This window comes from Leuciscus leuciscus (assembly GCF_965113295.1).
Source record: "Leuciscus leuciscus genome assembly, chromosome: 4".
Taxonomy (NCBI): Eukaryota; Metazoa; Chordata; class Actinopteri; order Cypriniformes; family Leuciscidae; genus Leuciscus; species Leuciscus leuciscus.
The window spans coordinates 40459401-40483492 of NC_138728.1; the positions used below are offsets into that span (position 1 = coordinate 40459401).

Consider the following 24092-nt stretch of genomic DNA (forward strand, 5'->3'; position numbering starts at 1 on the left):
CATCATATGTCCACATTTTTAATATTGGTAAAAACTCTTATATATTCAATTCGGACAGATGAATGAACTCTGCTTTATGAACTCAAACTCTTTCAGTTTTTTTTAATCACATTTTTCACTATTTACATATTTAATACAGGGATTATCTGGTAAAAAATAGTTAGTTAGTACATTTCTATGCACTTCTGAGGTTGTAGACAGCAGCGTGTGAACAAGACTTTTATTTTGTTATGGATATATGACGTCATAAGGCTGCACCGTGCTCCTACATCTGTTGTGATTCGGCTGAATAAAGGTTAGTTTTAAGAATTTAAGCTGTATAAAAATATAGAAACCGTTTAATGCTTTATTCTTTCTTTCTTTTTTAATAACGATGTGAAATTATTTTATTTGCTATTGTATATAGCATTGTAATGTTTTATCTTAATAAAGGATATTTTTGTGAGTAAAGGGCACCCACACATGATAAACAGTGCTAAACAGATAAACTTGCGTCTCATTTCGCTCCCCTTTATCGTGAATCAGTTTATCATAAACACGAATTCAGTCAGTGGTAAATATTGATGGAGAAACCGAGCTTTTCGACACTCCGAGTCAATTGAATCAAATATTTTGCGAAATGATTCAGTGATTCGAATCGTTTGAGTCACGACACGTGCTGCTCAAACGGAGTAAATGAACGAGAACAATAAACACTACCATGTGTCATAGCTATTACAAACCAAACGGCTGATATTTTTATGAAAGTGTAATCATTTCAATATAATCAATGATTCATTAAATACCAAATGTAGATCATAAATTCCTAAATATTGAAACGTTTATTAATTTGCAGCGTTGGTTTTGAGTGTTTGTGTGTGTGTGTGTGTGTGTGTGTGTGTGTGTGTGTGTGTGTGTGTCTAACCAGTTTATTGAAGACCTTTAACTCTTAATTATTCTCATCTTAAGATGGCATTTATTAAAGAGGAGAGTGAAGCCTTAAAGATGGAGTTTATTAAAGAGGAGATTGAAGACGTGAAGATTGAAGAAACATTCAGAGTCAAACATGAAGAAACTGAGGAACAAACAGGTTAGTTTCATTCTCAAAGCTGAATTCAGTCATTTGATCCTTATTAAAATGTCCAACTCGTATAACCATACAGAGATAAAAGCAGAACTAACCTAAACAAAACAATTAATATGTGCAATAAACCCAATATCTACTTCTGAATAGGGAACATTTGGAAAATATTTTTTTTTTATATTTGTCCTCAAAAGTCCTCTATTAACATTTTAATATATTTAAACATAAATAGTAGTAAATGAAGCAATAAACAAGTCATAATTGAGTGGATCTATGAGCCTTCAGAGATGTTTAAAGCTGCTGATATCTGGTAAGATCTCACTCTTTAAGAATAGAGTGAACGGCTAATATTTGAATGGTGAAAAATATTTACCTTATCATTTGTGGTACAGGTTGGGAATCAAATAAGCACGAGGGGATTGGGAGTAGAGATTAAACATTATGAACATTTCATATCACTTTTTTAGTGACAATTTATCATGGTTATCATTTATATGTTTTTGTTAATATGCTAAGTTATGTATTAATCCAACAAATAGAATTAGCACCACTATGCATTTTTGTGTGAATAAACATTAGAATAATAACGTTAACATTAAACATGGTACCAAGTGGCCATGAGAGGTAAGAGTTTAAGCAGGGTTTAAAGCGCCCCTATTATGTTATTTTAAAGGTTACCCTTTCGGTAACACTTTATAATAACGTTCAGTTGTAAGTCATTTATAAGTGGTTAGTTAATGATGAACTAATCATTTACAAAACATTCATAAAAGATTAGCAAGTGATATACTAACATTTCATGTATGTTTTGTAAATTCCGTTACAAGTCATTTACAAGTGACTAGTAAATGATTAACTAATTATTTACGAAATATGACTATGCGTTCATAAATGATTAAGTGATATGTTAATTATTGTATGTTTTGTATATTCAGTTATAAGTCATTTACAATTGATTAGTTAATGATTAACTAATCGTTTACAAAACATGAATATGCGTTTCATAAATGTTTTTTTGTATGTATGTATGTAGCAATTAGAGGGTGCAGAAAGTGCTGTAAATGCCTTGTATACACGTACAGATCATTTGTAACCGGTAAGTAACTAAATGATGTCTAATCGCATGAATAAATCATTTACAACACTTTCTGCGTCCCCTAATCTAAAGTGTAAACTATTCTTCACTTGTAAATGTGTTACACATCATTCGTAGATAATATTCGTTGATCTTACGCCTTATTGATTCTTGAAGTGGTAATCTACTAGTAATCTAGTAATAGTCTGTCAGCGGTCGTGGGCGGGGCTTAAGCGGTATAATGTCCTACTGCTCAGAATGTCAAAATGCTCAGAAAGGCTTGATAATTGAGATTGTTTAGGTTTTTGTGGAATAAAAAAACTAGTGAATGGATTTTTGGAAAGACGCATTTAAACACCATGTGAAAGGGAATTTTGCATAATAGGTCCCCTTTAATGATTCATGATTTGTTTCTGAAATCGTTTGATGTTTAGAAGTTTTATTTCAGGGCTGTCAAACTCAGGGTACGTTTACACAACAACGATATGCTTAAAACGAAGAAGTTTTCCTGAGTACGACACCATTGTTAAAACGATCCCCATTCACACGGATCTGCGCAAACGACTAAAAACGTTGTATTCTGCTCAGTGTTAATTTTGGCAGCCATTTTTGATTTAGTCTTAGTCTTCATCTTCAGACGAAAATGCTTATTGGTCTAAGTCACATTTTAATCATTTTGTCTTTCATAGTTTTAGTCTAGTTTTAGTTGACGAAAAGTCATTGCATTTTTTGTCAACTTTTAGTCAAACTTCAGTTACCGACATACATTTTGGTAGCTATTTATATGTAGTTTTTTAGACAAAAAAATTCATTAAAATGTTTCTCTCTAGGCCAATTCAGTTAAGCTTATGAGAAATTTAAATTAAAGTAACAGGCTGTATTGACATTGCACTCTTTAGCAGTAGCACTTGTGCAATTTTACATATTCCTTTTCCTTAGTTCAGTGGTTTTTTGAGAACCGTACCCCCTCTCTTCCACTTAGACTGCAGTCACACCTTTTCCATTAAGGGACAGTATTCGCCCCCTTTAATAGATTTTTCCAGTTAATTTTTTACCCTTATAAGTACCTTTATAAGATAAATAATGCTTTAAAATTAAACAATGTTCAATAAATATGCAATGATGGTAAAAACAAAGTGATACTTTTAAATATTAAATTAGAATCGCCAGTAGGTGGCGGTAAGTCACTGTCTTTATGAGTGAGTCATGGAGTCATTCATTCATTCAGTAACGAAGCAAGTTGCTATATTTATGAATGGGTCATTGAATCTCACGATTCATTCAAAGCCACAGATTCGTTCACGAATCACCGCTGTGTGCTGCAGTTCTGCTATGGCTTTCGTTGCAAAATAGAGCAATAAGAATACTGACAATACTGTTTTAAATGTAGTACATCACTTAATGTTACCCTTCTGTTTGTTGAACTGTTGTATAAAATCAATGTCACATTTGAAATTGTGTGGATATTCAGGAAACATTGCATTCTTGCTCGTATAATATGATCAACATTAAAAACACTGCTGGATATCAGCCTGCATTTTGATCGCAGATTTAGTCGCACAGATAGCGCAAGCGGCTCGTGGCAGAACACAGACCGACTGAATGACACTTTAATTTAAGTAGAAAATCTCAAATGAAGATCGCTGAACTCCAACTTACTTGTCTGTGTTTTCAGATGATCCGAGCTTCTTCTGCAGTGTAGAGAGCGCGCGCGCATGGTTGCCAGATACTATTGAAAAGGCCGGGTAGAAAACGTGTTCTTTTAACAGAAAAGCTCTGACTGGGGGGTTAATTATTCAAATCTGGCAACCGTAAGCCTGAACGCTCGTAAAAACAGTCAGTGTGTTGTCGTCTCCTTTATTTGACACAAACAAATGGTTTTGGTCAATAAAAAAAAAATGTTTTCAGTATCGTCTTTTTTCGTCAACGATATTGCATGTGTTGATATAGTCACAGTTATCGTTTAATGATGTGGGTGTTGTCTCTCATCGTCTTGTCTTAGTCAGGGAAAAAAAATTCGTCACCGAAAATTTTTCGTCATAGTTTTCGTTAACGAAATTAACACTGATTCTGCTGCAAGGCCATACAGCAGAACACGTAATACGCGTGCAGGTCGCATCGTCTTCAGAGATTCTCGTTTTTGTTGTTTACATGGAGACCATTTTCAAAAACTTGCACTTTGAAACCTGTTTTCATGCACCCAAAATGTAGGCTGGAAATCCAGACCTAAATCTAAAAGATTAATGATCTGGCGTCGAGTAATGAAAATCGGCCAGCTCGAGGGGCGGCACCAAGCATGCATTTGAAAATCTCACTGCACGCAATCGGATAACACTACGACCAATCACAACAAGTTATCGCTTAACAATAAACCCCAGCTACCAGCGGAGCTAACTGATAGATTATACTCTTTCCGTATCCGGTCGGCAAAAAACAGCAAAAACGTCCTTCTTGCAAAGGAACGATTCGAGCGCCGTCTTCTGTTCCTCTTTCAGAGAAAAAGGCAAGTCTAAATCTTTCATTGTAGCGGCCAAAGCCGTTTCAAACAACTGGTGTTCATCCATAGCCATCTTGCAATGTTTACTAATGACTTCGACTTCACAGCGCTGTCGTCATCTCGCCTCTGGCCCGCCTATATCAGATAACCTGATGTGATTGGTGCAGCTCAGATAGAGGGGCATATTTAATGAGCATCATTACTCGACACCAGAGTAACTCGCTGAGCAAATTCAACTTGTGCTCTCGCGAGAACTCTGGATTACCAGGGTACCCAAAATGCTGTTGTCGTGTTAACCAACAGACGCATACAAAGTTTTATGTTTTTAGTTGAAAACGGTGTTGTGTAAACTGCCCCTGAGTTATTGGAGAGTCACAGCCCTGCAGAGTTTAGCTTCAACCCTAATTAAACACCTGATCCAGCTAAGTCCTTTAGGCTCATTTGAAAACTACAGGTATGTGTGTTGGAGCAAGGTTGGAACTAAACTCTGCAGAGCTGTGACCCTCCAGTAACTTTTGACAGCCCTGTTTTATTGCTGCCTTCGCGTGCTATCGGAATTATCATAAATACTAGTTTCCTAGTTAAAAAATTGGACATGAACGCCCTCTAATGTCAAAATTTGAATGCGATGGGTCTAAGGGACAGGTTGTATTATAGACGGTACTGAAAACTTTGGAGACCTTGGCTGTTTCTCAATATGTGTTCCAAGCAATCTTGCGTCCTTATGTTCTCAAACTACGTCATCATCAACCATCGAAGTTCAAATCCAATACGCAAGGACGCAAATACAGAGGACACGTGAAAGTACCCACAGAGAATCGAACCGTTAGAAATCCCAGAAGACACTGCGGGATGTACGGAAGCCTAAGCTTTAAACTTCCCGTTCTCACCTAAGAAATTCCCCCATTGTAAGCCCTCAAATACGTGACTGTAGCCTGGTTAAAACCAGACCATTCTCAGTAGTAACTGAGTTATGGTCTGGCAAAGCTTCATTAATAACTCATTTCCAAAGGGGCGTCACCAACGGACGTCGCTCAAATGCCTCTGGGCGCAATTGGATAGACCTAAAACCAATCAGAGCAATCGTCATACGTCAATCAGCCATATGCTGCGTCCCAATTCGCCTAAGTTACACTACACCAGGGGTAGGCAACCTAAGGCACGCGTGCCAACACTGGCACGCGGAGGGTTAATCGCTGGCACACAAGCAAATGCGAGAGAAGTGTATGTATTTCATTCAGATAAAGTAGTCTAGTTTTATGCCGGTCAAATGCACTCGGGCTCCCCATGATTAACATCGCGCAACATCAGCATCACACGTGCACACGGAACGCACATGTAGGAAACCTTGTGAATTACGGCCGTTTCACGCATATTTTTTTCGGCGTACGTTAATCCACACCGGGAGCGGGAGCAGGAGCAGCGCGTGAGCGCCCAACAGGAGCGTCGCGTGAGCAGCAGTGAAGCAGGGGTTTCGCCGCCGAGTCTATTTTGTCTGCGCTGCTCACGCTCAATTTAAAGCCCCCTTTCACACAGAGATTCCAGAAAATACACGGATAAAGTGACCCGAGATTTGACCCGGGTTCGTTTGATTTTGGTTCATTCACACTGCCAGTGATTTTCCGGAATCAGAGTGCGTTCTCACACAAGCCGTACAAATCCCGTAAAGACACATGACATCGGTGTAACTTAAAATGCCTTAAGTTTGCCTATGAGCTGCGATTTCTCTCTCTGATTCGATAATAAACTTGCGCATAACGTATCGTTTCACTAGCTGGCGAACGATCCCGGCTTCAGCGTCATCACTACAACACGGCATTATGGCTTTTGTTCACACAGCGCGCGTTCCGGGACTGAACACGGCAATGTTACTAGGTCCCCAACCCGGCATCAATCCCGGGTCGTGTTTGCATTCACACAGAAGGCAAAGTGCTGTGCGCTGGGTTCAAAGCGCTGTGTGAAAGGTGCTAAAGTGAAAGCACACTTTTGATGGACAAAATAAATATGATTCCAAACAAAAGTGCCCAAAATGCACAGAATGTGCATGTCTAGTGTGTTTTAACAAGAACTGGATTAGGTTATGTCAGAAAAGAAAATTAAGACTCAAAAATATTTATATAAAATTTACCCATTTAAACTTGTTTTTATTATTCAGTTTGGGTAAAAGGATATGGTATTTTATATTAAAAAAAATATATATAGAAAATAAATATTTGTGTGTGCTGTAAAGTAGTTAGAAAAAATGAAATCGGAATCGGCTAAAAAAATAGGTATCGCCAGGTCAAACTCAATGAAAAATCGGAATCGGCCTAGAAAATTGTAATCGGTGCATCTCTAGTTAGGAGTTATAAATATTATTAAATTGTCTATCTAAATCTAAAACAAATTTCAAGAGAAATATTTAAATTTCTGTACTATTTTTGTGTAAGCCATTATGAAAATGTAAAATGTTTGTGTACTTATATGAGTGTGTGTGTGTATATATATTAGGGCTGGGAATCGATAAAAAAAAATTTAACTAATTAATTGCACAATTTCTGTAATTAATTGCAATTAATTGCGCTTCCCCCAAGCTTGTAATCATCAATATTTAAACTTAGAATCACCTAATTAAACAACACAGGAAAAAAAGGGAACAGAAAATAGCCCTATATTAAAATATTAAACATCAATATATCAATATATTATTCTTTTTCAATAATCAATCAACATAATCAATTTAACAGATTATTATTATTATTATTATTTTATAAATTATTATAACAAAATATAGTCCTACAAAGCTATTATTACCAGAGCATGTGATCAGAGCAGGTCATTTTACCATTGTTGCCCAGCATGGCTATACCAGCTCAGCAAACAGAAGTCAACAGAGAAATTTCACGTTACTTGAGTGGACTTTACTTTTCCAGTGCTTAGTACATGATTGAAGCCTTTGGGCCGTTAACGACAGAGCCGCCGACACACACACACACACACACACACACACACACACACACACACACACGGAACGGAGAGCTCGCCGCTGCTGGGCCATTAACGACAGAGCGAGCCGACACACGCACGCACGCACGCGCGCGCGCGGAGCACAGAGCGCGCCGACCGACCGACACACACACACACACACTCACGCGCGCGGAGCACAGAGCGCGACGCACATACCGAGCGGAAAAGACCCGCTCATGAAAGCTGCCCGAGAATGAAACCTGACCGCCGAACATGGAGGGGCGGGACGGCATATTTCGGCCTTTTTATTAGCAGACGCAACAGGAAATCATTAAAACGAGGCAAAAAAAAAAAAGTGCTGCGTCAATTGCGTTATTTTTTTTTAACGCGTTAAACATTTCAAATTAATCGCAAAGATTAACGCGTTAATTCCCCCAGCCCTAATATATATATATATATATATATATATATATATATATATATATATATATATATATATATATATATATATATATATATATATATATAGGCTATGTGTGTGTTGTGGCACAGTGATGAACTTGGAAACTTAAAAATGGCACTTTATGACAAAAAGGTTGCCGACCCCTGCACTACACCATAAAAGTATGTACTCTTTTTGTGAAGAAAAGGTATTTACTTTTGAAAGTGTAGCAAAAAAGTAGGCAAGCTTTGGGACATACTACTTCGTCATCTTTATCAGACTTTATGCCTCAATTTGCACGGATTAGAAATCGGCTTGAATGGGCTCTTTGCCAGACTACTTTCAGAGCAAATCTAAATTTGCCGGAAGTTTGTCTGGGTTTTCCCAGGCTAACGTGACTGCACGTGAAAGTAAACATTTGTCCATTTGTTTTGCTCAATTTTAAATAAAGTGAAAACTTGAAAAAAAGCCTGCAGTATTTTTATTAGCACATTAAAAAGAATCTTAACATTGACATAACTTGGGTAACATATAGGCTACTCATTTTCATGAATACACACAGTAAAATAAAAAAAAGATTAAGAATTATGTGAAAACAGTGTCTATAATAATATGAAAGAAATGTTCTCAGTTCGTTCTTTCAAGGTCGCCTGGCAAGACCGGTCACCACGAAAACACAAGTCCGTTCTTGGAATTGAGAAACAGCCCTTGTTCTCTTTGAGGGAAGAGAAGGAAACAGCTAACAAAGTCATGAGCAGACAGAGAAGAGGTGGAGGAGGACAGAGTTAAGAGAACATTGTGCATATTCACAGGTGTCTGAGGTGTTTCTGATTTTGTTTTAGTAATAAGAGACCTTGTTAACAAAAAAGAGAACAGGAGAGAACGATACTTGCTTAGTTCAACTGGGTCTTTTGACTTCTGCCATTGCCTCTCAGCAGCTCTGAGCTTGGTTTATGTGGTCACCAAGAACATCTGTGAGCCAGTTTAATAATGCTTTGGCATGCAAAAGTAGTTTCACACACAAGAGTGTTTGCATTGTGGTCGCATATCCATGTGTGCTTTTTTTTTAGTTCTTCCACTTTTCCTTACATTTTTACTAATCTTTTGTTCATATTTCCTGATGTTTCTTGAGCACAAGTGTCTTCAGTCACGGTCATGTCTTCCCTCAGTTGAAGACTGTTGTAGGTTGTGTAAGAATCTAAGAAGTGAAGACCAGGGCCCAGTTGTTCCAAAGTAATCTGGTTGGATTTCGGCTATCAGATTGGGTCAACTCTTGAAAAAAAGGTTTTTGAAATTGGATTAGAGCACTTAATCCAATCTTGGTTTTGATCTGGATCAAACCTTCAGTTTGTGTTGTTCAAAACTTTTTAGTAGGATTGGGATAACGTTGATCCAAAAAAACAACAAAAAAACCCCCCGGATTATCCTGAACCCAGCTGAAGGGTGGATTTTGTGAACTATGTAGTACTGAATTGTGGAGTTAGACCGTTAAAGCAGGGCTATGCAGTTTCGGGAATTTCTTCGCTGTATTCTCGCTTTTTGTTTGCAGGTTTCTCTCTAGAGCTCCCCCTACAGCTTCGGAATAGATATTTGACAACACTGTCGAAAAACTCGTTGGCGACTCTCAGATACCAGAGGCTAGTAGATCAACGACATCAAAGCAGATGGGACTTTCCTTAAAACGTCTTCTTCATTCGGGTTCGAACAGCGTGAGGGAGCGCAATAATGACAGAATTTTAGCAGATTTTTTTGCCGTAAAGCAATTCATTACATCGCGAGACCTGATATCACGCGATACTTCCTGACGCTGAGGCCCAAAGTTGCAAGGGTGGTTTTTCGGCTCACAGGCGCTTGGGGGGTGCGAGACGACCACCATTCAATCCGAAAAAAGTCATATAACTATTCCAATGACTCCGAAGCTGTTCGGTTAAGGTAAAAAAAAGTTACTTAGTTCACCTTTAAATAGTTTTTCACCATTTTTTGGGCAGGCCTGAAATCATGGCTTGATGGCCCCTCCCCTAACACACTATAACTAGATTGCATTAGCATCAATGGTTTGCCCGCTCAATCGCAAGTTACTGTCATTACCGTTAGTTACTACAGCTTACAGTTTGCTAGCTAGCTATGCCTTCGTCACGTAAATTACCCGGTTGCAAATTTTTTTTTACAAAACAGCTTTTAAATTTCTTACAAAACGATGATATCAAGAATTGGTGGATTAACTTTGTGAAGAGCCACCTTGATGGAGAACTGAGGATATCCACTAACACCTGCCTCTACAGTGAACATTTTAGATCGGATAGTTTTACAAACTTTCATCGGAAAACAACTGGGATTCACTGATAATCTGCTGTTACTGGTGAAAGGGGCCGAACTGACTATGTCCTGTCCCTGCCTTCATCCACCAGTCTCTCCGACATCTGGTGCCATCATTGGCATTATGTGCCCACCAATGAGTGTACGTTTTCCAGCGAGTGGGAGTGGTTTCAGCACTGAAAGCGGACACGCCCCCAGTGTTTGAGAGCAGAGAATACTGCTAATTCTTTCAAGATTTTGATAACTTATTTAATTTATTTGACGGTTATTGTATCATCAAGATTTGGACGGGTAGTAAATAACACATTTTTCTGTGGTGTGACAAACTCAGAACACATATTTAATATTTAATATTGCTTTACACAGACTTTAAAGTGACCCCACATTGACTCTTCTACCTGTTGTTTTTCACATGGCTAATCTACACTGTGAAATGTGATTCCGTTTAGAGCAATAGTAATCCGGATTTGGTAATATGAAAAAGGGTGTATCTCGATCAGGGTGATCCAGTCCAATTTTGCTTTGAAGTTTTTGAACAACTGGGCCCAGGAGAATCTGGTGTATCTTCAGCAGGATTCTTTATTGAGAAGATGCTGTGTGGCGCTGTAGTCATCAAAGTCTGATGTACTTTGATCGGAGTGAAGTTGTTTTTCAGTCTTTTTCAGTTTAGGGGTAAAAAGAAGGCGCTCCTCAGGTATTTCAAAGGACATTGTTATGGACATGATATCAATGTCCCCCCTATAAGTCTCTAGGTCCTATGCACTCTTTCCCCTTTTTCCGCAGGTGTGACGGCCCTGGGTATAGGATCTAGTTGTATGTTAGTTTTGACTCTTTACATGTTTAACTGTTTTGTTGTCTGTTGCTTTGTGCCATTAAACTGGTGTTCATTTGCATTGTCTCTTTTTGCCTTAGACCTGATGGTGCTGAAAGAGGAGACTGAAGTACTGAATGAAATTGATGAGAAAGATCAATATGAGAATCATCATGATTTCATTTCTGAAGAAAAACCTTTCAGTTGCTTACAAGCTGAAAAGACTTCCTCACGAAATATGACTCAAAAGACAGGAACTAGAAGTAATTTCACCTGCCAACAGTGCGGAAACAGATTCACTCTAAAAGGAAGCCTTAACAGGCACATGAGAATTCACACTGGAGAGAAGCCTTACAAATGTCCTAAATGTGGAAGGAGTTTCAATCAACATGGAAACCTAAATGTCCACATGATCATTCACACTAGAGGGAAGCCTTACACCTGCCAACAGTGTGGAAAGAGTTTCGATCAACATGAAAAATTTAAAGTCCACATGAAAATTCACACCGGAGAGAAGCGTCGTACCTGCAAACAGTGTGGAAAGACTTTTGCTGAAAAAGTAAGCCTTAACAGACACATGAGAATTCACACTGGAGAGAAGCCTTACACCTGCCAACAGTGTGGAAAGAGTTTCACTCAAATTGGAAATCTTAAAGTCCATCTTAAAGTTCACACTGGAGAGCAACCTTACACCTGCCAACAGTGTGGAAGAAGTTTCAACCGAAAAGCAAACCTTAATGACCACATGAGAATTCACACTCAAGAAAGACTTTTCACCTGCCAACAGTGTGGAAAAAATTTCAGCCGAAAAGGAATCCTTAACCGGCACATGAGAACTCACACTGGAGAGAAGCTGTTTACATGTAGTCACTGTGGAAGAATTTTTGGGTATAAAGTAGCTCTTGAGTACCATATGAGTTCTCACTTATGAGTGAACTGTTTTTGTATGTCATCAGTGTGATCAGTGTGAACGTTTGATCAACGTTGCCAGGTCATGTTTGTAAATGAGAAGTGGTTCTCAAACAGTTTACCTGGATAAATAAAGGTTAAATAAAATAAAAAAGGTGTGGAATGAGTTTCACAGACAGGAAACTCCTAATGTTTGAGAGACTGTATAATGTGTTTATTATTGTTTTGGTACTATATCACCTTAGAGGGCCGAATTCCCAATAATGTCCAGTGACTACAAGAGAAGTAAAGAAGCCAGTGTCAAGAATTAGATTCCTTCAATGTTATTGATTAGTCAAATGAAGAATGAACTAGTTATAATTATACATGTTAACAGAAGTAGAGTTGTCAAATGGCGCTTTTCCACTACACAGTACCAGCTCGCCTCGCCTTTGTTTGGTTTTCCGCTGTGTAAAAGTTGTACCTGTACCCGCTTCCAGGTCCTTTTTTTCGTATCACCTCCGGCGAGGTTCTGAGCGAGCTGAGGCGATACTAAAATGTGACGTGAAAACACGGTAGACTGCTGATTGGTCAGAGAGAATCGTCACTATTCACTGCGTCATCATTGCACGCGCCAGACGGAGTATCCTGAATAAAAATCAGCAAAAACAAAAACATCCAAAAACAGCAAACACTCGATTTCCTCCATTGTCTCGATTTCCTCCGTTCCACAATAGTGTGTTTGGGTAGCGGGTGTGTGTCGCGTAGAAGATTAAGTCACGGCAGTTTCCTGCGGCGTCTCTATGACGACCAGGTACTATTGTGGAGGTACTATCTGCAATGGAAAACGGAGCGAAAAGCGAGCCGAGCCGAGTTGAGCTGAGCTGGTACTGGTAATGGAAAAGCGGCAAAAAGTACCGACTTCGGTACCAGTCGGTACTGAAATTTAAATGTGACGCTTTGAGCTTTACATGTTGAGCAGAATCGTAAACACCTCTGACTGTGACTTCATTGACTGGAAGTGACATCTTTCTTTTTATTTATATAGTTAGCATCAAACTGTATAATTCTTGTTAACAGTATTAAAATCAGATTATATATATATATATATATATATATATATATATAAAGGGTGTAACAATACACGTATTCGTATTGAACCGTTCGGTACAAAGCTTTTGGTTTGGTACGCATTACAAACCGAACGATTTATTGGACCATTTTTCTTGCCGAAATAGTTAAATGCTTTTAAGTATGTCAAACATCTTTTTCCAGCACTTTAAAACTCAAATATTATCATATTATCAACTCAAATGTTATTTTAAATGTGATGACAAAAACATTATTTGTTCATCCTTCAAAGGTTACCCCCATTTATAAAACCAAAAGTTTCAAGATGTAGTAAAACTCACACTCATTTAAAAATACAAAAGACATTAAGTTACCATTGTAACCAGTAACTGGCTGCCATTTCCACTCCCCAAATTTTTTTTTTTTATCTTTTTGCTTTTGAATTATTATTTTGACGTTATGAATAAAATTGTTGCCCTCAAATGTTAATCTGGAGCCTTGCAAACTTAAAATAAAACTGAAATAAAATGAAAATTTGTTTATAACTACTACAATATTATATTAAAAAAAATTATAAGGAGCTGCCTTTTTATATGCTGCTAAGAAGACACCCAGCAGGGAGTGGTCAAGTATAGCTCCTTCATTGTTTAAAGTAAAAAAAAGATCATACTTTATGATGTTAGTTTTAATAATAAAAAATAAAAAAATTAAATCAAGGAAATTTATCTGGCATTTCTTTCTTTTTGGTGTATTGAAAACGTACCGAACCGTGCATTTTGTGAACCGTTACACCCCTAATATATATAAACAAGCCATGTAAATCACCATTAAACAAAACAAAAGTAAAAGAACAAAAAAGAAGAAGAAAGCATTTCAATGTGTGTCGTGTTGTCAAACATCATTAACTGTTCTTATATTTTAAGTATATTTTCATTACAATAAACTGCAATAATTATATTGTAACTGCTATAATAATAATTATATTATTATATCTGCTAAATGTTTTCTTCAACAGAGACCAAATTTAGACCTTAATACTAAATTGTTCAGGAATTACAACCATTCAGTTCGGATGTTATATTTTCAAGTCAGTTTTCAAACACTATTTCACAATCATATTTATTGTGTGTTTGCCACTTTATAAATGAATCTTAAATACTTTCAGGAAAATACATTGATGCAAAACAATATGAAGAAGTAACTCGCTATTTGTGTATCACTTATAAACAGGACATTTATTGAACTGGCAGATTTTAATAGTGCAGAGTTTTCTGTGGAGCAGGGAGTGTGAATTGTGTCTGTTCACTCACTAGTGAGCGATTTCAATCACTACATAGGCAGAAACTCACACAAATGACCCTTGACATTGAAGACTCAACTTACTTTTGATTTCATTAAAAATCTGTGAAATATTACATTTTTAATTGGACTGAACCATTAAGTAATAATACCACAATAATTGTTGGTATTGAATTACAGTTATACTTAAAAATTGTATTGCTCCTTTTACTTTACTGATTCGTTAAAGATAACTTTTTACAACTTCTATACCGATTTTTAGACTCAAATTAACTTTATATGTCCACATTTTTTATATTGGTTAAAACATACAGACTCTGTATTTCAATTCGGACACATGTATGAATACTGAGATTGTAGACAGCAGCGTTTGAACGTGACTTTTATTTTGGTCTGGATATATGACGTCATAAGGCTGCGGCGCGCTCCTGCATCTGTTGTGATTCGGCTGAATAAAGGTTAGTTTTAAGAATTTAAGATGTTTAAAAAGATAGAAACAGGAGTTGTTGTTTTACAAGCAATGTGTAATTATACGTGCTATTGTAGTGCATTATCTAACTTTAATTAATGATATTTTTGTGAGTAAAGCGCATCCACACATTAGAAACAGTAAACTTGCGTCTCATTTCACTCCCCTTTATCGTGAATCAGTTTATCATAAACACGAATTCAGTCACTGGTAAATATTGATGGAGAAACCGAGCTTTTCGACACTCCGAGTCAATTGAATCAAATACTTTACAAAATAATTCAGTGATTCGAATCGTTTGAGTCACGACACGGGCTGCTCAAACAGAGTAAATGAACGAGAACAATAAACACTAACATGTGTAATGACAGCTTTTACAAACCAACTGTTAATGTTTTCATGAATGTGTAATCATTTAAATATAATCTATAGGGCAATTCCAGCGTTATGTATGTGACATTTGAACTCATAATGACAGGTGAAATGTCTCAGAAAAAAAAAACTTCTTACAATATTTAAATTGGAAATGCATATTCTCAGAGCACCCAATCTGGGGAATTGACAGGCAAAATATGTTTTTCTAAAATATATTTAAGCACCCCCAAAAAAGGAAAATATGCATGCGTTATGGATGTGAACGGAAATGACAGAGTTTTTGGTATACTGTTTGATTTCCTTTAAAGTCTGTGAACTTTTAAGTCCAATGTATAAATATTGCTATCCACATGATGAAGGGGTCTTAGCTGAACATAAAAATATCAATGTTTAAAATATATATATTTTTATGAAGTGTATTATGAGGAAAAACCAACGTTATGGATGTGACGCGTCTGAAATACATAGAATCTGTAGGAAAATCAACAATCAAACCATCATGGCACTTTTGTTGACGCATAATGGCTGTTTTGACATTAAGAAGACTGTCTGAAATGATCTGAAGATTCCTTTGTAAATAAAGTTTCAAGTTATTTGCATTTATAATTGTCATATTAAATAAACTAAACCTTTAAAACGTTATGTGCACTGAAGCGTCAAGACCTCTTTATTATAGCCCTTATAAATTCAACAGGCAGTGCTGTTATGACCAAATTAGTATATTTATTTCTCAGGCATGCCTCCATCTTTCTGCAAAAAGCTTACTGTTAAAATAAAGTTTAAAAAGGGGGATCTTTGATACCTTTTTTTGAAAGCATGAAATATGGCTGGTTGAAAATGTAATTTAAGCATTGTTGCTCACCTCATATCTGGTGGATAAACAAGGCAATTTTCTTTAAATTTTTGTTAAAGCACATTAATACAGTATATTACAGACCTAAATGGACAAAACTTTTGGTTAAAACTTAATTTTTTCATGGTAAAGATGACCTTTGCATGGAATTGCCCTATAATTCATTATACCAAATGTACATCATAAAGCCTAAATATGAAGTGTCTGCATTAGTTCTTTTTAATTAATTTGCAGCTAGTTTTGAGTGGTAATCAGATGATTTAAGTATATTAACTCTCACCGTGACTGACTCTCTTACCAGTGAACTGAACTAGAGCTGATTGAGACACACTCAGAGATTTAGTGAGGATTTATTTTTCTTTCTGTTAATTATTCTCGTCTTAAACAGGACAAACCACACAGGAAGAAGCCACCCACTGAGATCCACATATTCTATTATAAAGATGGCGTTTAGTAAAGAGGAGAGTGAAAACATAAAGATGGAGTTTATTAAAGAGGAGATTGAAGACATGAAGATTGAAACAACATTCAGAGTGAAACAAGAAGATCCTGAGGAACAAACAGGTTAGTTTCATTCTCAAAAGCTGAATTCAGTCATTTGATCCTTTTAATAAGGATTAAGGATTCTAGCTCTACAGAAATAGAGAATATACAAAAGTATAAAAAACAGAAGTAGCCTAAACAAAATAATTATTCTGTGTAATAAAACCCAATGTCTACTTCTGAATAAAGAACAATGAAAAAGTCATTTTTATATTCGTCCTCAAATGTGCTCTACTAACATTTTAACATACTTAAACATACATTTTAGTAAATGAAGCAATAAATAAGAAATAATTGAGTGGATCATATGAGCCTTCAGAGATGTTTAAAGCTGCTGATCCTCTCTGGTAGTCCATCATATCCAGCTTTTGATTTAAAATGTCACATCCTTTGTCAAAGCAACACAAAATCTGAGTTTAGCTTGTATGTTGTTAGTAGAATAGAGTGAACCGCAATATGAAACAGGAAAAAATATTTCGCCCCATTATGCTATTTTAAAGGTTCCTCGTTTTGTTTTGAAGTTTCCTACAACAGATTTACTTGTATCCAAGATCAAAAAACACTTTAAAGGGATACTCCACTTTAAAATGAAAATTCTGTCATCATATACTCACCCTCATGTTGTTTCAATCCTTTATGAATTTCTGTCTTCTGCTGAACAGAAATGAATATATTTAGAAGAATATCAGTAACCAGACAGTTTCTGGTCTCATTGACTTCCATAGTAGGAAAAAAAATATACTATGGAAGTCAATGAGACCAGAAACTGTCTGGTTACTGATTTTTCATTAAGTCATAAAGGATTGAAACAACATGAGGGTGAGTATATGATGACAGAATGTTCATTTTAAAGTGGAGTATCCCTTTTTCTCATAATATTCATTTCACTTTACCTCATTTATCAAAGAGTCTCAAATGATTAATTTGAAGATTCAGTCTCTCTAAATTCCTCCTTTCCATGAGCTACTCTGCTCTGATTGGTCAGATTTACGAGTCTGTTGTGATTGGTCAGATTACCCAGTCTGTTGTGATTGAGCTACTCTGCTCTGATTGGTTAGATGGCCCAGTCTGTTGTGATTGAGCTACTCTGCTCTGATTGGTTAGATGGCCCAGTGGCCCAGTCTGTTGTGATTGAGCTACTCTGCTCTGATTGGTTAGATGGCCCAGTCTGTTGTGATTGTTCTACTCTGCTCTGATTGGTCAGACGGCCCAGTCTGTTGTGATTGAGCTACTCTGCTCTGATTGGTCAGATGGCCAAGTCTGTTGTGATTGAGCTACTCTGCTCTGATTGGTTAGATGGCCCAGTCTGTTGTGATTGGTCTACTCTGTTCTGATTGGTCAGATGGCCCAGTCTGTTGTGATTGAGCTACTCTGCTCTGATTGGTCAGACGGCCCAGTCTGTTGTGATTGAGCTACTCTGCTCTGATTGGTCAGACGGCAAAGTCTGTTGTGATTGGTCTACTCTGCTCTGATTGGTCAGATGGCCCAGTCTGTTGCAGACCTGCCAACCTGTACGCATTTTGCGTAGCGGATACGCATTTTGACCTCAAAGTACGCTGTTACGATTTGTCACTCTAAACTACGCAAAAACCTGGGCTGCGTTCAGCCCCGGCAAAACGTTGCACAACGTTTTTTAAACAGAAACGGTGATGCGTTGAACACACTGTTCTGATGACGCAAGAGTTGCAACTATGGCAGCTGAGAAGGCTCATTCTTTGTGTTCTTTGTGAAGAATTTTCTGAGCCTGATGAAGTCGGAATAAATATGTGTTTAATACTACAAAATATGCTCGATGTTACAGTTACTGCACTTGCCGCCCAGAACAAAAGAGAACATCCCAATCGAGTGAAGGGATTGCTGAAACTGAAATGGAAGCACACATCTTACCTAATTCAGACTAAAATACATCTATTTAGCCTCACATACTGACTTTATTTGTAGGTCATACTGTTTTAATACCCTGTATTTTCTTTCTCATTTTTAGGAAAAGCACTTAATTACCATTGTTTATTTCTATACCAAATGTCATACACTTGCAATGAAGCTAAAAATATAAACAACTACATCATTATGTTGATATCCTATATTTTTACAATAAAACTTACGACAAACATGTCTTCTAATATCCTCAGTTGTTGCGTATACCGAGCTGCATCGAACACATTTGTAAATTACTTTCCTTGAACCCATTGTGCAAGTTCACTTTAATACCCCGTGTTTTATATACATGTTGCTGCTGATTGGACTGCAGTTCTGACACACCCACCAAACAAGAGAAAACGTATCTCAAACCCCGTTGCACACCGGTGCACGCCGTTTCCAGGAAACATGACGTTCAACCCGGAAACCGTAGCAAAACGTTGCGCACCGTTTTGAACTTGAACATGCCCCTGGTGACGCCTTTGTGCACGCACAGTCCTCAAATCAAGCAACAGCAAAAGAAGAAGGGTTAGACCAATCATAGCACTGGGTTCATTCCCCAAATAGCAAGCGGGGATGATTGACAGATGCGTAAGGCCTATCATTAAAAAGAGACTGAAAATCGACACCAATAAAGAATCCCGCTCGATCCACCTTCCAGCCCCGTGGCTGCCGTCTGACTGATGTCATAAGCGAGGACAGTACAGTAGTCACGGTACTTCTGAATCCTGATGGTAAACGGCCTGGGGTGGATGTGGAAAGTTGAGATATTGTATTGAGTTAACCTAATCCTATGGATTTGATGATCACATTGGAGTGATCGCATGGATTATCTTAAAATACTCCGTTATTCATGGTCACTCAGAAAAGAGATAGACATCATTCAACCATGCAAATAACAAAATGCTCAAGTAATGCTGAACAATAAATCTTAATAAATTTGAAATCGCTATGGCTTAGTGATTATGAAAGTGATGTGATTTGTGGTTTACCGATAAGCGCAAACGGCCATTGAATTGTGTGTTAACCAGAGAATTTCTCGTCAAGAAAAAAATGCCTACTTGTTGCGCCATGGACTGTAAAAATCGCACCAGTTGTGGAGTGAAGTTTTTGAGGATTCCTGCAGGATCTCATCCATAAAAAAAAGGGTGCACTTGCTTTGGGGGTGCACTCTTCGCTTTTAAGCCCTTAACCCTAACCCTAACCTAACGACCTTCTAATTAGGAGATATGGTCACTTACGGTTAAATTTGGAATGTAAATATCTCATGAACCCAAAATAACAGAGGCATCAAAGTAGACTCCTTGGAAAGCTGAGAACTAACCCTTTTCGAATGGTAGGTTTATGTCGCTGAGAGCTTCCTGGGCGGAGCTATATGTACACTTCCGGTTCAAATTAGAGTGTCTATCTCATGACCCCTACGTAACAGAGAAGTCAGAGTAGACTCGTTGGAAAGTTTATGTCGCTGAGAGCTTCCTGGGCAGAGCTATGGGACACAATAAAGGGATCAAGAGGTCATACTCATAAGAGATTTAAAAATGGCCGTGCATGCTTGTGAACTTGGTCTGGCTCGGGTTAGTCTGAAGTGGTCAGTGGACGGATGGACCGTGCACAACCAGGTTCAAACCTTAGGTTTAAAGCCTTGGATGTTTCATTCCCCTAACCCTATTCCCCAAACCCCACCCTAAGTGTATAACAGCCCTCCCCATTTATCCGGGCTTGGGACCGGCACTGACATTACACTGCTTTGTGTAATGTCAGAGGCTGGGTTACTGTTATTTTATTTTTTTTACAAAATTACAACACAGAACACACCTAACACTGACTTATATATATATATAAAAAAATACATTAGCCTAACCACCACCAACACCAACCTCTAAGCATAACAACTACAAATTAATACTAATTACTAACAAAGAATATACACTAATCCAATTATAATTGCTAATACTAACTAACACTAAACCTATAGAAATAACCCACCCCTAAACCATTTCTTTCATCATTGCGTTGCGTTTCCTACAGAACACGTTAAAGCTGCGCACAGGAACACTCAATGACTGGCACTCAGCCATGTATTGAGCGTATGCCTCTTTATGAGGCACTTCTGCGTTGACATTAACTAATGCCAGTTCCATGTTAGTCCAGCGGAGGGAACAGCTAGCAGGGAGAAAGCGTGGAACTAGCTTTCTCACATTCTGCACCTCAGTGGAACTATCGACTTCAGCAACCTCCTCTTCCACAGGGTCTGAGACGCTTTTTTCTGCCACACAAAGCTTTTGTGGGTCAGAAGCAGCTGTGATCCTTAGCTTGTATGGGATACTTTCATGTAAGGCCCACAGCTTCATACCATAGACCCTTGGCAGCAAAAAACGGGACAGGACCTGTAACGTCCTCAACCGTGCCTGGGTCACAGGAAGGGTCCTCAAGCAGAATTCTCAGTTTCTCAAAACTGATGAAGTCCCCGTTCTGAATTAGGGCAATAGAGCTGATGAGAGTCATCACTCTAACAAGCTCCTGGTCCTTCAGAGCTTTCGGCAGCCAAAGCAGCACTTCCTTGACCCACGGCATGCCATGCTCCATGTACTTTTGGGTGTTTCTGATGAAGCTAAGCCCCCTCTGCTCCATCTCTAAACGCACATCTCCGACCAGGCTTACTGCTCGCGCTTCCACCAAAAGTTTTTCACAAAAGTCGTGGATCTCCCAGAAATCCTTGAAGTTCCAGTTGACTTTCTTGTTGTTATTTAAACCATAGAACTTCAAGGCTGGGAAGAAACGGAGCTTGTGTCCGCGTATTCCACACATTAAGCAGGACTTCACATCATGGCCTGCTTGGGCCACCATCTCTTTTGCCCTGCAGAACGTATGTGGATACACAAAATAAGCTTCACCTTCCAGGGTCTCACAAAGACCCTTGATGGACATGAAGCCCTTTAGTGTGCCCGGGCAGCTGCTTTTCTGCAGGGACGAGATGGGGATTCGATCATTGCGGTCAAATAAATCACACAGCAGAAGCATCAGCATCTCTGCTCCAACAACACTCATGCCAGCACTGACAGCTTCAGAAAATCTGAACAAACGTTGGATTCTTCTCTGCTGCGTCTCATTAGACGTCCAGTGACGTAGCGGAGGTGGAGCAAGTCCAGCACTTGCACTGCTGGTAGGGGCAAAACCAGCAAATCCACGGACACATGTAAGGCTTTGGCTTTGGTTGAAGCTGGTGCCCAGACTAACACTATACTGGAAATCCCATGTGCATAATGGGTGGCCGAAGAACAGCTCTTCAGAATTCACGTGTTGTAAATCCGACTGACAGGACTCTCTGAACTGCGGCGCAAACAAACATGGTGGCGCCCATCTTACGTTATAGATCAATATAAAACTTTTCAGAGAGAACGCAAAAAAAGTTTTCTCTTATCTCATACTTTTTTCCATCACCATTTCCCTTTAGTGACGCTATATATATATATATATATATATATGTATATAAAAGCGGGAAGAACATTGAAAAACGTGCAATGAAAAACAGGAATAGTTTCAATTTGTCATGTCATTGAATCATAACAGTAAGAGAGAATAATAGACCAGAACTTGAACTTTTAATTTAAATAAACAACAACATTTAAATAGTTAAGTGATGCTTTGGATGGACACTATATAAAAGCGCCAATATATTGCAGCTTTGGAGAGTACCTCACGAGCTCAATTTAATAATAAAAGTAGGCCTTCCCTAATAATAATAATAATAATAATATTAATAATAATTGAATACATACATTGGAAATGCTAAATCATCTTAATATTGATAGCTGATGTTTTGATATTATCTCTGGAAAAATGATATCGTCTATTGGCAGATCATTCTGATCCAGATTAAACTTTGGAAAAACTGGGGCCAGGAGAATCTGATGTATCTTCAGCAGGATTCTTTGAGAAGATGCTGTGTGGAGCTGCAGTCATCAAAATCTGATGTACTCCGATCGGAGAAAAGTTATTTTTCAGTCTTCGTTTAGGGTTAAAAAGAAAGAGGTCCTCCTCTTTCTTGAGTTTGGGGGTTGGTAGACTGGTATGTTTTGTTAGACTACCCGCAAGTTTGGCTTTTCTAAGAGGCATTCGTGTTTTTTTTCGGGGTTGGATTTGTCACCTCTTGCTTCTTTTATTCTTGTTTCTCTTTTTCTTGCTCCTTCTCGGAGCTAGAGTTCCCTAGTTCTTCTTTGGGTTCTGGTTCTATAGTATTTGTCTCGACGGTAAGGTAAAAGATTTCGTCGTCCGAGTCCGCCGTTGCTCCCATGATGAAGCCATCTTTCCCATCCGGTTTAGGTTTCTTGGCCACTGGCTGTTCCTCCTTGTTAGAACATTCTGGGGTTTCCGTTCTTTTATGGTGCCAGGTTTGTTTGTGGCTGTCTGGTGTCTTTGTGGTTATGAAAGCTATCACTGCTTGTGATGCGAGTTCTATCATTGATGTCTGTTAAGTCTTTACATTTTTTCGCCCCCATTTTATGGCTACCTGCCAGGCCTCTTCCCACCTGTTTTTAGAGCCGGCTAGGATGGAGGTTTGGGGTTTTTCAAGACATTCCGAATAGTGGTCCTTCAGAATGTCTAGACCGAAATGTAACCAATTTCTTGCGTTTGCGTAAATCCACAGGCTTGTGGTTTCGTTTGTATTAATTAAAGCTGGCTTGATTGTCGTGCTTAAGTTTTCCGCAATTTTTTTCTAGTCGGCGTGGTTTAGTACCCTGCGCTTCTCCATCTCTCAGGGTCTTCTCGTGATGAAAAGCCCTGAGATAGGCGTAGAGGCTTCTTATCAGTCTTCTGAAATTTTTGTCTTCAGACATTTTTTTCGCTTTTGTGCTGTATTCCCTAAGTGAAAGATAAATTAAGAGTTATGATGCCGAATAATTTAGTTCTTTTTAGCAAATTATATTATTTATTTATTTTATTTTGTGGTGGGATATCAATTTTTTTATAAAATGATTAGGAGAAAAGGACCAGAAAATGTTACACCTGTCTGGTCCACCCATTTTCATGTGCCTGTCTGGGCATTTGGTAGCCTGGGTGCCAGCCCAAACCCCGCCCACAACATTTTTTGGTCGGGAAGTTCGGTCTGGACTCGATCCGTTGAGGAGTAATTATGCCCGGCTCCCAAAAGGCTGAGCCAATCAAATTGCCAGGGCGGGCTTTAATTGATGATGGACAGATGATCTGCGGAACGTAATCAACCACGTCATCAAAGAGCGCTTGGGTTGAATTGGTTTTCAACAAAGATGATTGCAGATTTGAGATGTTCAGAGAATTGAGATGTTTAGATTCCGCTATCGCGTCTGTTATAAAAGAAATCGTCAGCGCATTAATTTTAAAAGACGAACAGAGAACCGCAATCAAGGCATTTGTCGATCGGAAAGATGTGTTTGCGTCCTTCCTACGGGATTCGGCAAAAGTTTAATTTATAAGCTGGCTCCGATGGTCGCTAAGAAGATGGGACGCAATGAAAACCCTGCGGTCATTGTGGTTTCTCCTTTGG

At 38.2% G+C, this 24092-nt stretch overlaps 1 protein-coding gene across 7 annotated transcripts in view; it reads left to right on the forward strand.

Annotated features, from left to right (window-relative positions):
• Nucleotides 1–239: 239 nt before the first annotated feature.
• Nucleotides 240–24092, forward strand: part of LOC309497383 (uncharacterized protein) — a 43187-nt gene continuing 19334 nt past the window's right edge. For 4 of the 7 annotated variants that reach the window (XM_082167632.1, XM_082167636.1, XM_082167637.1 and 1 more), the window contains exons 1-2: nucleotides 14777–14866; nucleotides 16494–16669. In XM_082167632.1, the coding sequence (XP_082023758.1) occupies nucleotides 16549–16669 (121 nt within the window). In that variant the 5' untranslated portion in view covers nucleotides 14777–14866; nucleotides 16494–16548. Of the gene's footprint in view, nucleotides 296–629; nucleotides 1070–11251; nucleotides 13126–14776; nucleotides 14867–16493; nucleotides 16670–24092 lie in introns of those variants that run through there. The other 3 variants (XM_082167633.1, XM_082167638.1, XM_082167634.1) reach the window with 3 other exon arrangements.